Raw genomic sequence first — 15803 nt, 5'->3', positions numbered from 1 at the left:
TCAGCTGTGTCTGCAGTGGCAGAACTTCTGTGCTGGAGACACCCTTCTGGGCCAAGACTTGCTTCAGTGGGGCTTTGGTGCTCACTGAGTCTGCCCCCTGAGTGTGTCCCTTATGGATCTGAAGAGTTGTAATCTGGATGGTCCCACTCTGACCACTGGGTACACTGGCTCTTGGATCTCTAAGGAGGTGCTAATTTAGCCTCTGCCTGAGGCTACCCAGCAGGAGCTATGGAGAGATCTGCAGATTCCTCTTCTTTGTTTGGGGTTTGGAGGTGCCCAGATGAGGCCCAGCTGTGGAGCAATGCAAGCTGCTGTGGGGCCTTGGGCCTTCTTTTGGAAGTTCTGGGTCTCTCTGACCCAGTTGCAGTTTGTTAGGTAATTTTCAGATTGCAAAGGGCCAGACCTTTCATATGCAAAAGTTTGGGTGGGGTGAGATCTCAGGGGATCAACAGGGCGGAGCAAGCAGCTATGGCCGCTCCTCAGTCCTACCCTAAGAGGCCCTGCATCTCAGTGTCCTGCGGTAATCGCTGCAAGCACCTCTGAGAGAAAGCCGCCCTCGAGTTCCGACCGATGCCAGAGAGACCAGTTTCTCCCCGTATGAGTACTGGGTCCTCAGAGACTTGCCCAGAACTGGAGTTCAGAGCAGTCGGGAGCTTGAGACTCCCTCCGATTAAAAAAGACAACCGTGTCCTCAGTTGCCAGCCCTTTCTACGTGTGCCTCCGTACCTCTGCACTTTACTTCCGCACCTCCTCTGAGTCTCAGTGTGCTTTTCTCTTTCCTTCTAGTTGTAGAATTTCCACTCAGCCAGCCTTCCTGTGGTTCTGGATGATGTCCGTTTTGTCTTTTAGTTGTACTTTTGAAGTAGTTGTGCGAGGCAGCAATTTCCGATGTTTACCTATGCCGCCATCTTTGTTCCCCATCTGATGATATCTTTTTGTTCTATCCCTGACATCACCAGCAGTCCCTGTTTTATCCTGTTCTACTCCAGATTTCAAATAAAGTACCACAATGTGCACCTCAGTTTCTGATGTCACTGCTAAAAGGGACCAGGGCTCTATTTTAAAAAATGACTGGCTGTATGTTTGGGAGAGAAAATCTAAAGGTGAGCCTAAAGATCCTTGTTGTCACAGGAAAATACGGACACTCTCAAAAATGTCCGAAAATGGTGAAAATGAATCTGGCTTGACCAACCTGTGATCATTCACGTAGCAACCATAAGCCATAAGTATAGTCAATCAAAGCAAGACCAAACCTTCCCAAGCCACCCGTAAATGAGGATCAATCATTAAGCGCTCTTTAAATACGTCTCCTTGCTGGCGTGAACCCAGTAATTCATGCTTGGTTCCGAAGAGTCGATGCAGAACGAATACGTATGGATGAATATAAAGCCACCCCCAGGAGTCGCGGGTTTGTGATCTTGCGACTGGTTTTGGTACCATAGTAAAGCACGGTGGGGGTGATCGGAAGAAAACAGCTGTTCCCGGGTCCGGGAAGCTGGCCCGTTGGGAGCTGTTCACCCCATTAGTAAACTAAGGGGCTGGCACCTGTTGCCTCGGCTCCCAAGCGGAGCAGTTCTACTCTTCTCGGCTTAATGAGAGAGAAAATGGATGAATGGTCTAGTCTCGCCCCCCCCCCCCCCATCAATCCATACCCTTCCCAAAACCCCAGGCACAAGGTGCTCGCATCTTCAATGCTAACAGACAGGGCCGATTTAGCTCTCAAAAAAACGGTTTCAGTATCCACTACTCTACAGCGAACAAAGCCACCTAATTGCTCAGATCCTTTTCAAAACTTAGTAGTTTTAAACGTCTTCGGTTTTGCCAAACCGCTAAGGGAACGGAAATGTTACTTCACTGATTTAATTCACAGCCTAAAGAACTGAGAGAGAACCAAAAAACTAATGTCTTTCAAATAACTAATGCAACACATTATTTTGGAAACTGGCAAAGGCTAAGTAATAGTAACGCTATTTACCGAGTGCCTGTTCCGTGCCAGGAGCTTAGCTGTACAACTGATAGGCATTCTCTCCAGCTCTTACGGCACCAAAGCTTTGCTGTGCCCACTTTCACAGCTGCAGAAATATGGGTTCTGAACAGAGAAGTAACTTATCAAGGACACGTCCCAAGCTGGGAGCCAGAATTTACACAACCATAACCACCTTCCAGTTTTCAAATCTCTCCATCACTTCAAAATATTTCCCCCATAAATCCCTGCTCCTGGGCCCAGCCCAGGCAACCACTGACCTGCTTTCTGTCCCTATAGGTCTGCCTTTTCTGAATACTTAGTATAGTATGTCACCTTTTGCATCTGGCTTCTTATGCTTAGCATAATGTTTTTGAAGTTCATCCATGATAGTTCATTCCTTTTTATTCCTAGCCCTAGTCCATTGGATGGATTCACTAGTTGGTCACTGGACTGGCTTCCAGATTGTGGCTACCATGACTAATGCTGCCATGAACATCCACACGTGTGTCTTTGCGTGTCTATGTTTCCAGTTCTGTTGGGTAGATTCCTAGAAGTGGAACTGCTGGATCCTACGGTGCATTTGTGTTTAACTTTTTAAAGAAACTGCCAAACTGCTTACCAAAGTGGTATCACCATTTCTTTATTCCCTCCAGCAAACAATAAAAATTTTAAGCTGAATGTTCAAGAAATTGAAAAGACTGTATATCTGCTAGTATTCCACGCATGTACCAGTGGATGTGTGTGTCAGGCAGCAGACTGACTCCAGTGTGAAATGAAAATGCGCCAGTAACACTGCGGATCACGTCAGTGTTAGTTACCCACCAGCCTGGTGGTGGGCCCGCGGGCTCCCGAGCAGCCCTGTCTGTGTAATTACCTAGGATGGGCCAAGTGAAATAACACTGGCATTTGTGATAAACACACCGAATGATCACCATCTCTCAATGGCTCCTTACCCTTTCACCACTCCGCCTTTCTGACACATTAATTCTCACTTTCCCCAGTTGACGTCTGATAGGTCCCCTTGGGAATCTATGCCCAAAATCCTCAAGGGGTCCCTCTGTAGCTTCTCTGGTGCCTGAACCTCTTACTAATAGATAATAAGTAAACGGCGTCGGCCTGTTCATTTCTCCGTTTTCCAGGCACATGAAAGTGTCCAGCAAGCCCACACCAAATTCTGAATCCCGGGGTCACAATGGCCAACCTGGACACAACACTAGTGATCCCCACTGTCCCTCCGGCTGCACCTGAATGTTATTAATCCATTAAAACAACCCGTGGCTTCCTTCCTCTCCAAACCAATTCAACTCCGTTTTATCAGATTTTGGAGACACTCCAACTGCTTTCTAATATCTACATGGTGTTGCCTCCTAGCCCCGTCTGTAATGTGCTTGTAAATGCTATTACACTTGTCGGACATGGTTTATTTTCAATAACCTCACAGCTTTTTCCTTTCTTTTTTGGAATGCCACAGCCCTCTATATGTTAGCTTATTCTTTGCTTGTTTATAGAGTGCACAACGCACCTGCCCCCCGCTGCCCTGGAGTGCCATGCACTTGATTTCTGGATAAGAGATGGACACGGATGAGGGACAGGGCCTTGGGGGAAGGAAGGTTGGATGAGGAAGGGTGGTAGGAAGGGAGAGAGGATAAACCCAAACACTTTCCCATTACAATGTGCAACCATGTGTATTTTTTAATCGGTTCTCATTTAGAACACAAACGTACTTAAAACAGTCCTATCTAAACCCTCCAATGGCCACATGTATTAGTGTCACCTGTTAGAAATTTTCATTTTAAATCTCCTTCTGGTGGCAGGGAATCAACTTCCAACAAGAAGAAAAAGTAGAATCATCACCAAAACTCAGCCATCTCACTGCCAATTCCTAACTGAGCTCCCCACCGATGCTCCCTTGGCCTGTGTGCCTACACCAGTGCCGAGGCCAGTCCTGGACAAGGCTCCGGTAAGAATCAAGTCCCCCTGTGCACTAGTCCCCTATTCACTCTGCATGCGCCATCTTTAGTCTTCACAGCATCCAGTGAGGCAGCTATAACTATCCTCTCTTACAAATGAGAAGCTGGGGATCCGAGAAGAGGAATGAAGTGCCCGTGCTGGCAAAGCTAGAGAGAGAAGCAGTGGCAGGATTCAAACTTAGGACTTCAGACTCCAAAGCTCATCCTCATTTCTCTCTGTCAGGCTGCCTCTCGACTTAAACTCCCGTATCGCTCACCATGGTTGCCAAGAGACGCCACCATCTCTTCATCCTCATCATCAATAAATATTTATCAAGGGCCCACCACCTACATGGCACTGCTCGTTTCCACAGCAACACAGTCAGAGAGTCATGGGAGTATCCCATGCTTAAAAGAACAATGCTGTAATGCCCTGTGATCATGGCTCTGAAAGGTGACGGTTACATACGACAGCAGACGCCTCTCGGCTGGCAGCTCGGACAGAACCTGCAGGAGCTGTGCCGGGGAAAAGCAAGAAGAAATTAAGTGGAGGAGAAAGAAAGGTAGTGCGTTGTAACCCAAGAAGATGGTCTGCTTTCACTAGGAATGTGTTTGCAATTGTTGCTGAAACAGGATCCAAGCCAGGTTTGCACGTTAATTGTTCTTTTATTAGGAAACAAATCGAGCAATCCACGACGGAAAGTAAAATCTGACTGTACTGCTAACAGTTCCCCAGAGGTCTCTGGCAATGATTATCGAGTTAAATGACTACACTGCTAACAACTGCAATCACAAGTCAGCCCCCTCTAGGATCCATTTTTGCTCTCAACGTATGAAGGCTGATACCCAGTAGTAAATGGACCAATTACCCCCTTATCCATTTGTTTAACTGCTTCCCTCTTAACCCATCCTAGATCATGTTTTGCCACACTCTGAACACGCTGAATTTAAATGCTTTTTTACTATCATTCCTTACAAAAATCATCCTCACTCGTAAAGCACGTCTTAGAGTAAGGGAGAATGACAGGCTTACACCATGGACTTCTGGACACAGTGACCAACATGGTACAGCAAAACATACCACCCCAGCTGTGTGCTAAACGGAAGCTTACAGATGTGACGCTGCTTTCCAGAGTGGGAATTTTCATATTAAAAGAATATAGAGAGCATGCCATTGAATTTAAAATGTATTATTTACCCAAACTTGACAAAAGTTTTAAATAAGAGGCTTTAAAGGAAATCAAGCTATTGTTATATGTATGCTTGATATGGATTCCAACAATTTCTGTATTTAGAAAGAAATGTAAAATAGAAGTCCATTTTTAAAAGTCAACATTTGCAGCATTCCTGCATCTACAAATGTGGATGTTCATGAGGGAACCTGGGAAAATCATCTAATTTAAATAGTCTGGTTAGCCTTAAACCAGAATGAATAGATTATACCGGAAATCCTCATTTTTACAAATGAGGCTTAGAATACACCCCCGTCTCCAAAACAATCTACTCCCACTCATTGAAGGAGCCCTTGGAACAAACGCAGTCGCTTGCTCAGTACATGCTATAGTAGATTTGCAGAAGCCACCGGGCTCAGGTAGAACCCAAAGAAACATATGGTGACTTAACAGTTGATTTCTTCCCAAACTGTACTCCCGGATTGCTTTTCTTTCCCCAGTGTTCCAAAGACCAAACAAAAGAAAAGGTGCTTGCTCCTCACACTTCTCTAATGTTTTAACAAAAGGCTGCTGAATAAACACATTACTCATTTAAAAATTGAAAAGAAGTTCTATTCCAGAGATGAAAGCAACTAGATTTGCATTTTAACAGTTGTGGGCGAGCGCCACCTGGCGGGAGCCTCCTGAACCGGCGTGCTTTCAGCACCGAACTGGTCCCCAACCCGCTATGGTTTTACCGCACGCTAACCCAAGAGCGGATTCAGTGAGACCCATGGTGGAATATTTCTGATACTGTTTTTGCTGCGAGAACGTGAGCACACACTATTACTGTGGGCCAGGACTTGGAGGACAGGAAAATCTAAGTCACAAATCATGCCCGGGCCCACAGGACTGTCGCCAGCAGCCGCCTCCCTTCCCTCCTTCGCACGCCTAGTACGGACCCAAAAACCTGGAAACGAAGACGGGAGCACCATCTTTAGAATAGGGCCGTGGTTGTCCCTCTCCTCTCCCTTGCTAATCCGACCTCTCATCTTCACACGCCTCAAAGGAGGCGTCCTTGTCGCCTAACTTCTCCGCCACGGAAACAGGCTGTCCCTTCACAGAAGTCCCACATTCGGCTCCCATTTCGGTTTGGAGCAAGGGAGACCCCAGTGCATTTCCGATAGAAGGTCACTCCAGCGGTTCTTAACTTCGGAGGCCGCCTGTTTAAAGAGGAAACATTCCCCCAACGCTCCCTGCCTGCCTATCTGCTGTCTTTTTCTTTCTTCTTTCTTCCTCTCGGCGTGATAATACAATGGGCACCGCTGGTAGTCAGCAATCCAAAAAGCTCCCTTCCAAGTCCCACCTGCTAATCTCAGCCTGTCCCTGTGATCCCAGCAACCTCCCTTCAGTGTGGTCACTCCAAAGCCAACGGGTGCTCAGAAACTTCAAGGTGATTTTTAACTTGGAAGCATACCTTCGCCACTTCTTCCCCCTTCCCGCCACTGCTCTTTTGGGGGTTCAGGGCCGGGAACTGCCCGTGGTACAGTTTGGTGGTATGTAAGCCCCTGAATCGTGGGGGTCTCCTGTGCAAGACAACTTACCATCGGGAATATACCAGGGCACCACACACACACACACACACACACACACACGCTGAGAATTGCCCCTGCTCACCTTCCCTCCCCATGGTCAAACCCAAATATGAGTCCCCCAAACTTTTCAGGAGCAGACATGCTCACAGGTCAAAGCCACTCTACTCGAAAGGCCGTTAACAGGGCGCCCATTTGCTCTAGAAAAAACAAACAAACACGGGGGGGGGGTAGAGGTAGGAAGGGGGTTTGCTCGCTCTGTGACTAACACAAACCCCCACAGGTGCAATCGGCGCTTGTTTAAGGACCAGCTGAAGGGCGCAGCGTGTACAGGGATAGTCTCGAGCTTCCTGCACATCCCGGAGAAAAGAAGCCGCAGCCCCGGCAGCCCCGCCTGCTGGCGGCCAGTCCACCGCACGAAAAGCGCGCGCTGCCCGAGAAGCTGCGGGGCGAGAACGCTCCCCGCCGGGCGTCCCAGCTGCTTCTCATCTCGCCGCCCCGAACACGCAACTGACGGATTCCGACAAGTGGGAGGCGGCAAGTGGAGATATTCGCAACAACCGCGGAAAGTTACTCCAGCCCGTGGGGGGCGGGGGGGTAGGGGGGGCCGGCCGGAAAGTGAAGCGGAGAACTTGGCCAAACGCGCGCGGTCGCGGGACGCGAGGGGCCGGGCTCGCTGGCCCCGGCGCGCCTGGCGGCGGCTGCCGGCGTCGGGAGGCCGGGACTCGGGCTCTGGCCACCGAGACCCGAGCCCCCCGCACCCGCACAACTTTCTCCTCCGAGGGTCCCGCGGCGCGTCCCGGGAGGAGCGCGGAGCGGAAAGCGCACTCACCTGCGGCGCTCTGAGCCCGGGCGCCGGGCAGCGGCGGCAGCTGCAGCCGCAGGAGCAGGCTGAGGGCGAGCGCGGCGAGGCTCGCCATCCGGGCGGCGGCGGGCGGCTCAGCCCCTTTCCGCGGGGGCCGGGGCCGGGACTGGGGCGGGCGCGGGGTGGCCCCGCATCGCCGGCGCGGCCGCGGGCTGTGCGCGCCCTGGGCGCCGGGCGGGCTCTGCCGGGTTCCCGGAGTCGGCGCCGCTGCGCTCCAAGCCGAGGCGCGGCGCGAACTGAGGAGGGAGGCTGGGCGGGGGCGGGACGCCGGGGGGTGGGGGGCGTTCCGGGGGGCGGTGTCCCCCGAGTCCTAACGCCGCCGCCGCCGACGTCGCCCGCCCTGGCGCTCCGCCTGGGCCGCGCACACACCCTCGCGCGCACGCCCGCGCCAGGCACACGCTCGCCCTCAGTGGGGTTGGCCGGCTCGGCGCCTCTCGCACAGTCACGCGCCCACACACATCCCTCCACCCGCACACACACCCGCACGCACACGCCCCGCAGCTTCCTCGCCTCTTTGCCCAGCGCTGCGCCACGCAGCCAAGCATCGTCTGCCGGCTGGGGCGCAGGTACCGGGGGCGGTGGAGGGAGGAGGGAAAAAGGGGAAAAGGGAACAGCCTTTTGAACTCGGAATGGGAGAACAGGTGAGTGAGGGCGGGGCGGGGGGTGCGGGGGGAGGGGTAGGTGCGACGGGGAAAGGGGGGAGGAAGCCAGGTGAATGGGGTGGGGGTCGGGGGTCGGAAGAATGGGCATCTGCCCTAAACTGGGGCAGGCATCTGCTGGCGAGGGTCTCAGGCCCGCCCTGAGATGAGAATTTCATCTAAGAGTCAGCACCTCCCCACCCCACACACACACACACACACACACACACACACACACACACACACACACGCTTCTGGGTTCATGGCTGACCACGCTGCTATCACCAGCCCCCCACCCCTCCCGCCTCCCACCAGACACCCAGGTATCCCTCTTATTCACCTACATCTCTCCCTTGTCCTCACCCCCACGTTGGAGGCGCAAAGCGGCACCCCTTTCTCTTGCTACCTTACCCCCTTCCCTTTCTCCAGAAACTGAACCATGTAGCTTTTTCCTTTTCTTCCTGGTCTGAACAAAGACCTGCTTGGGGCTGAAAACCATAGATCAGAGTCAAAGCTGTCCCTTGGCTGAGACTCTCTGCTTTCCTGGGAGCGGGGCTCATGGATCCTGGCCTGGGGTGGGGGGTGGAGGGCTGGGCTCTATAAACCAGGGGCAGGGACACCTGGGCAATGCTCAAGGGACTTACTCCGCAAACGTGGCCAAAGCTTCGTCCTTCTGTGTCAGGACAGTAAGCCCCCCCCCCAACCCTCATCCTTGTTGGGATTCCAAGAATTGGACTGGACAGACTTTGGGGGCAAGATATGATCAGGCATGGCCAGGATTTCCATAGTGGGGAGCCTCAGCTCTGGATTGAGCTGCTACAGCAGAGAACACCTCTCTCCCCCTGTTTCCACCAGGTGGAGTGGGTCAGTCCCCTCGAACGAGATCCATTAACACCCCCCACCCCTCACTTGTAATCCTAGGCCCTTGCTTCCATCCTCTGACTCCCACCACTACCCCCACCTTCAAAAGCTGAAGGGCGTGGACTGGTCTATTGGAATAGCCAGTGTGTGTGTATGTCTCTCTCTCTCTCTCTCTCTCTCTCTCTCTCTCTCTCTCTCTCTCTCTCACACACACACACACACACACACACACACACACTGCCAGGCAGGCTTCTCAATGTCCTGGTTCCCAGACCCCTGTCGGGGGAAGTGGGATTGCTCAGATGGGGATGGTGGGAACTTTGAGTGGGACCTTTCACAGGCTGCCTCGGGGATTCTTAATAATTCTACAAATACTTACCTGAACACGTAACCGGGTGCCTTGCTCTTTGCGAAGTCTCTGGGGAAGCAGAGATGAATGGCCCTCAGGACATTTGGAAGGGGAGATCCCTTAGGCTCAGAGCTAAACTGCTGGCTGTTCCCTACCCTCATCCAGGGCCTGCAGAGAGGCCTGACCCCAGCCCATGACCTATGACCCTAGGCATGCCTGATAGCAGGGCATGGCCAGACCTGGGACAGCAGGCGGTTTCTAAGCCAGTAACGAGCTTGGTGTCACACTTCAAATTTGTCCCGCTCCCTTGGGCTCCTATTCATTCCCTCTCGAGCTTTCTGAGAAGTATAAACAGCAGTTCTCAGTGTCTTCAGAGCACACGCCCTACTGCACCCTCCTGAGCCTCCCACTATGTTATATCGCTGCCCGAAAAGCTCCCAGGTCTGAATGGGGTTCATGGGGCTCCGAGAAAGGCTCCATTTCAAAGGTCGAGCTGGGGGAGCAAGCCCAGTGCCCGACCTCGGCCCCAGGCTGTACGTGCCCAGGGTGCGCCCTGGCCCTCTGTGCTGTCCCAGCCGCCCTGCGCATCCAGAAACGGCCCCTCTCTTCTCTCAGGAGCACCGGCTCTCACCTGCTCCCAGCAGGGCTCTCGCACCAGACGCACCGCTGAGCTTTGGCACCTGCTGTTCCCTCTGCCTGGACCACCCTTCCCAGCATCGTTTCCCAGGTAAACTCACGCGGGTCCTTAAGGTTTCCTGTGAATCTTTGGCCACGACGCACTTCCTGCCCAAGACCTGCTGTCAAGGCCCTGGGCTGGCTGCTGTGGCGATGCTTTTCACACTGTAGGGATGTGGTTTCTCCCCGTGGTCAGTTCCACAAACCCCAGTTCCCACTTGACAGGGCTGCTGGGTGACGGGAGGGAGAGGGCTGGCTCAGGCCACAGATGCCTCAAGCCAGGCCCCCTCTGAACTGGCATCTCCCCTCCTCCTTCACAGGAGCCCAGTGCTCATTAGAAAAGAGGGGCTGCTTCCCTGTCTGCCCCCATCAGCCTGGGGAGCTCAGGGCTGGGCTCGGCCTCAGTGCTGGAGCCAGGAGCTGGAGCTGGTGCAGTGGCATTCTGCCCCTTTAATTCTGCCCAAGAAGGCAGCCTCTTACCCTGGGGTGACTCGGTCCTTAACCCTTGGGGACCTTTGGCCAGACCTCTCTGGGCCTCAGTTTCCTTATCTGCAGTGGCCTCCCTTTCAGCCCTAGGCGGGGCCGAGACAGAAGTGGTCAGACATTTTAGCTGCAGATCTCTCACCCCAGCAGTCTGAGGGGAGGCCTGGACCTCGGGGCATCCTGTCAACAGGCGAGCTGGCGGTCTGCCGCGTGCCAGGGACCGCAGGCTGTGGGCTTGCAGCTTGGAGCTTACAGTGTGGGGAGGAGACTGGACGGAGAGAAGGAGGGAAAGGGCGGGGAGAGGCAGAGATGGCCTCCCTCTGTCCCCCAGCCCCTCCCCTGTCCCCAGGGATAGTCAACCCTCCGGTGGGGAGCAATGCATGGGGCGGGGGAACTGGGGACACACGCTGGGCCAAGGTGCCTTGCTTCCCCAATGGGAAAGGCAGGTGGCATAGCTACTGTTTTATTCCCATCTTACGAATGAGGAAACTGAGGCTCAAAGAGGGCAACGACCCTGTGTAAGGAGGTGGCCAAGGCATGGCCACTCCATTCGAGAGAGCCTTTTATCTTCTTAGTGCGAAGCAGGCGCCACTAGCCACTTCCATTTAAAATTTAGGAATTCCATTTTTAGTCATACTAACCACACTTCAGGTGCTCAGTGGCCACGTGTGGCCAGTGGCTGCCATATTGGAGAGCACAGATATAGAACATTTCCATCATCACAGAAAATTCTGTTAGTGCTGCTCAAGACTGCTCATGGCTGCTTTTTCTAGAAAGTTCCAGGTGACTGTGCTGCTCTAGAACAGAGGTCAGCAGACTACTCCCGGTTCGGCCCACCTCCTGGGTTTATAAATAAAGCTTTATTGGAACACATCCTGCGTATTTGTTTACACATTGCCTGTGGCTGCTGTCTGTGCCACAGAGCAGCGCTGAGTCACTGTGGCGGATTCCGGCAATGCCCACAGAACGAAATGGTTGGCTCGTGAGGTTACCCTTGTCTTGCCCTTTACAGAAGTTTGCCGGCCCCCTCTCTCCAGGCAGTCTCACCGCACGGTCTGACAATCATTGGTCTAAAGCTGGTTCTCGGAGTGTGAGCCTTGGACCAGCAGCACCAGCAGCACCTGCGAACCTGTTAGAAATGCACATTTTCAGGCCCCATCCCTGACTTAGGGAATCAGAAATGCTGGCGGTGGGGCCCAGGAACCTGTGTTTTAACCAGCTTCCCTGGACCTTCTGATGTAGGCTCAGGTTGAAAACCACTCATCCAAACACCACGCAGGAAATGCCACCCAGTGACGGGCACAGGGAAGGTGCTGCTCGGCTCCCGTGGGAACAGAGGAGTTTGGAAAGATGTCAGAAGAGTTACAGCCCATTTGCTGCCCGGCCCCTCTGCAGTGATGAGGCCGGCCCACCGCCAGCAGGAGAGGACCTCCCAGCTGGCCTGTGCCCATGCCCAGGCCCCTCCCCCCACCCCGCCGGCAGCCCTGCCCTCCTGCAGAGCTGTCAGCACATTCAGAGCTGTCTCCACACATAAATTCATGGACCAGCTGTCTCTTTTAATCTGGTTGCAAGATGAAACCATTAATAGATGTCAGACACATTGGCAATGATCTCTTCATTAATTATTTCCTCCTTTCTGAGGAAAAAAAAAAAATTAGTAACAAGCCACCATCAATAATTCAAAAATACAAGTTAACCTTTCTATTAACAGAGTGGCTTCTGCACACACCACGGACTTTTCAGAGCCAGTAGTTCTGGCTTGAATAATGTTTTTATGGCGGGAACATTAGTGCTGTCTGTCAAGACACGCAATTATAAATAACCCACATGCAACTTAGAAACGATAAGTATTTTTCAAGTGTAACCTCATGAGCCAAGCATTTTGCTCTGTAATAACGTGCTGTATCCAGGGATAGGGCTGCGTCCACTAGCAGGACTTGAAGGGGGAAGTATTTGCAGGGCGAGGCCCTCATGGTTAGAAAGATTTCCCTTGTGGCGACCCACTGCTTCGAAGTCGGCTCCTCTCTCTGGGGACACCAGGCTGCTGGGAGAGCAGAGGCTTTTTTTGTGACTGGTTTGGATGTCAGCAGGCTCTGGGAAGCATCCTCTATCCCTTACACTCTTCCTGCTCCTCCTCTTAGATGATTTTTCAGGCCTCCAACACCTCATTCCTTCTTTAGAGCATGCTACATTTGGGGTGAGGCCTTGCACCTGCCCACACCCCCCAGGCCTCCGTTTACCACCGAGGTGACCATGAACTAGTTACTCTCCCGCTCCAAATCTGTTTCTCCACCTGTGAAATGGGGGTGATTATTTCTACCTCGCTGAGCTGAGTGGGAATTAAGTGAGTTAATGGAGGTGAAAACACCTACAAGGCTTGGCCCACTCAAAAGATACTTTCTTTTCTATTCCAAGTCGTAGATTGGCCACACCACCCAGCCTTGACTCCAGGCCAACTGTCGCAGACATCTGGGTGACAACACAGCGTGGAGAGCCAGCTGCTTCGTCCTTGGGCCAGAGCACCAGCACATGGTCCAGACTATTGGCAAGTAGAACTCCGTGCCAGAGAGGTCCTGCATGGAATGCCGGACGGCGGCTCACTTTGCCTAAGTGGGCTCTGCCAGACAGCTGTTTCTCTTAATTAAACACACACACACACACACACACACACACACACACACAATTAAGTGATGTGTTCCAGGCACCGTCCATGGGTGTTCATGTCTCTAACCTGTGCCCAGCCTCTTGCTGAGCAGTGCGGATGCCAAGCTGAGAGGTCCCGCCAGCACACAGGGGCAGGGTGGTGGCAGTGTCAGGGTTTGACTAATGGCCTCAAACCTGACCAAGATATGGCCCCAGCCTGGACTTCTTGCCTCCAGGAAAGTGGTTCTCTAATGAAGCAGGAAAAAAAGCCTCTGCTCTCCCAGCAGCCTGGTGTCTTGGAGGTGGACACGGGTCTTCTCAGAGCACTGAACTCCCCTGGGACTCTCAGCCCCTCTCCTTGTCCCTGACCCCATCCCCGGATTCAGGAGGGTCCCAGGTAGTCAGGGACTCACCAACCACAGGTGGAGTGAATTTGTTGCTTCTCACATCTCCCAGTGAGCTCAGCTCAAACCTCAGCTCCTCTCCGCCTCCTCTCCCCAACCACACCCTACACAGCAGTCAATGAGACCATCATTCCACAGCCTTGTCACCCGCCAGCTTAAAACCCTTTGCGCATGCCCCATGGCCCTCAGAATAAACTCCGTCACTGGCTGGGCCTTGCCTGCCTTTCTGAGCCCATTCCTCCTGAATTCACCTTGAACTCCCCCTGCATGGAGCCCTCACCAGGTAGAGAAGGAAGAAAGGGCATTCTGGGAAGCTGGAACAGCTAGGCAAATGTTCACAGATGTGAGAGTCTGAGCATTCAAATAGGACACCTGGAGAGGGTGTGGTGGGCACGCGGATGGGACTCTCCACATCGCTCCACGGGACACGCCCACTCCAGAACCACTCAGGGTGTTGGTTAGTATCACGTGGAACCGAATCAGAATTTCTAGAGCAGGGGTAGGCAACCTTCTTTCTGCCAAGGGCAAATTGGATATTTATCACATCATTCTCGGACCACACAAAATTATCAACATAAAAATTAGCCTGCTATATTTGGTCCAACATTTAATTAACTCACCCTAATGCCTTGGCAGGGCCAGACCAAATGATAAGGCCCGCGGGCCGGACAGTCCCAGCCCTGCTCTAGAGGTTGAGGCTCAGGAGTTTGAGTTTTAACTTGGACACTGGCACGTTGGTGAATGGCTGATCAGTGTCAGGAACAAGGGGAGGTGAGAGCCTCCAGGGACAGTGCTGAGCCTTCTGAGGCCAGGCCTGCATCTTGACTGAGTCTGTGCCTCTGGCACCTATAAGGGCTTAGGCAGTGGTTCTCAACCTTCTGGCCCTTTAAATACAGTTCCTCATGTTGTGACCCAACCATAAAATTATTTTCGTTGCTACTTCATAACTGTAATGTTGCTACTGTTATGAATCGTAATGTAAATATCTGATATGCAGGATGGTCTTAGGCGACCCCTGTGAAAGGGTCGTTCGACCACCAAAGGGGTCGTGACCCACAGGTTGAGAACCCCTGGCTTAGAGGCTGAGCACTGAGCCTGGAACACATACATACATTGTACTTTAGGCAAGATTCCTTGAGGCCATCCAACTCCAACAAGCAGTGAAAACACAGGGATCCAGTGATGCATTTAGCTGAACGGCTCATGAGCACGTTCAGGCAAAGCTGGATCCAGGGACTCAATTGCCATTCATTCTCTCTCCCCACCCACCGCTCTCCATGTCTTAGTTGTGCTTCTCTCGGTGGGTAGTCAGGGACATTGGACAATGAAAGGTCCAGATATAGTTGTCACCGCTTAGCACTGTCACTAAAAGAGAGAGAGAGGCCACTTGCAACACCCTTGCCAAACTTTAGTGAAGACGCTGGCTGATTAGAGTCACATTCCACTTCCTGAGACAATCAGTTTGGCCAGGGAAGTGGTGGGGAAGACAGTGCTCTCATTGGCCAGCCTCGGTCATTGTCCACCCCTCGATATTGGGGATGGTCACCATAACTGCCCCCCAGTGAAGCCTGATGGAGGGGGGAGGAGTGTCTTCTCCACGGGATCTTGGGTAGTCAGGTGACATCTATCCACCTCACTTATGCATCAAGATGTTCATTAACCTCTTTAATGTGTGGTCTATAAACCTACCCACGCACACAAGGTCTGCCCTCTACTTATCTACCCCTCCTCTCACCCCACACCCCGTTCAATCCCCATACCTACATAGATCCCCCCTGAATTTTACACAGCCTCCCTCCCCTTCCTCTGTGCCAAAGCCAAAGTGTTATCCTCAAAATGTTCTCCACCAGCCAGCTACTCCATCGCCAAGCCAGTGAAATAAATAATTCTTTCCATTTCAGAGAATGGCATCTGTTTTAATTTTTTTTTACTATGCTACACAGAAAGACATTTCACCCAAAATGATAGCAGCAAGCTTCAGCCCCAGAATGTCCCTCGCCCCTCCTGGACCCGACGGGATGGTGGCGGAGGAAGCCCAAGCCAGCGACATCTTTCCTTGGCTTGACAGGGCAGACTGCTCACGGTTATCCAAGCCATTCTCACGTCAAGGAAGACGTTGATAAATCATTATTTCTCTAAGCTAAAAAAAAAAAAAAAAAAGTGCTAATACCTCAAGGCAGAATGAGAGTGAGTTTGTTGAAATGAATGTGAAGAATGGAGGGTACGA

The 15803-nt window shown here is 52.4% G+C and overlaps 1 protein-coding gene and 1 long non-coding RNA gene across 9 annotated transcripts in view; one reads left to right on the top strand and one right to left on the bottom strand.

The window, feature by feature from the left end:
• Nucleotides 1–7741, bottom strand: part of PTPRT (protein tyrosine phosphatase receptor type T) — a 960656-nt gene extending 952915 nt beyond the window's left edge. For all 8 annotated transcript variants that reach the window (XM_059707048.1, XM_059707051.1, XM_059707049.1 and 5 more), the window contains exon 1: nucleotides 7491–7741. In XM_059707048.1, the coding sequence (XP_059563031.1) occupies nucleotides 7491–7578 (88 nt within the window). In that variant the 5' untranslated portion in view covers nucleotides 7579–7741. The remainder of the gene's footprint in view (nucleotides 1–7490) is intronic.
• A 223-nt stretch (nucleotides 7742–7964) lies between these two features.
• LOC132239945 (uncharacterized) lies at nucleotides 7965–15475 on the top strand. The gene is made up of 3 exons (XR_009454193.1): nucleotides 7965–8089; nucleotides 9987–10098; nucleotides 12945–15475. It is a non-coding gene; the product is annotated as an uncharacterized LOC132239945 (long non-coding RNA).
• The last annotated feature ends 328 nt before the right edge of the window (nucleotides 15476–15803 follow it).

Source organism: Myotis daubentonii, chromosome 8, assembly GCF_963259705.1.
Source record: "Myotis daubentonii chromosome 8, mMyoDau2.1, whole genome shotgun sequence".
NCBI lineage: Eukaryota > Metazoa > Chordata > Mammalia > Chiroptera > Vespertilionidae > Myotis > Myotis daubentonii.
Note: the sequence above shows the minus strand (reverse complement) of the source record. Positions and strands in the feature narration are given on the sequence as shown.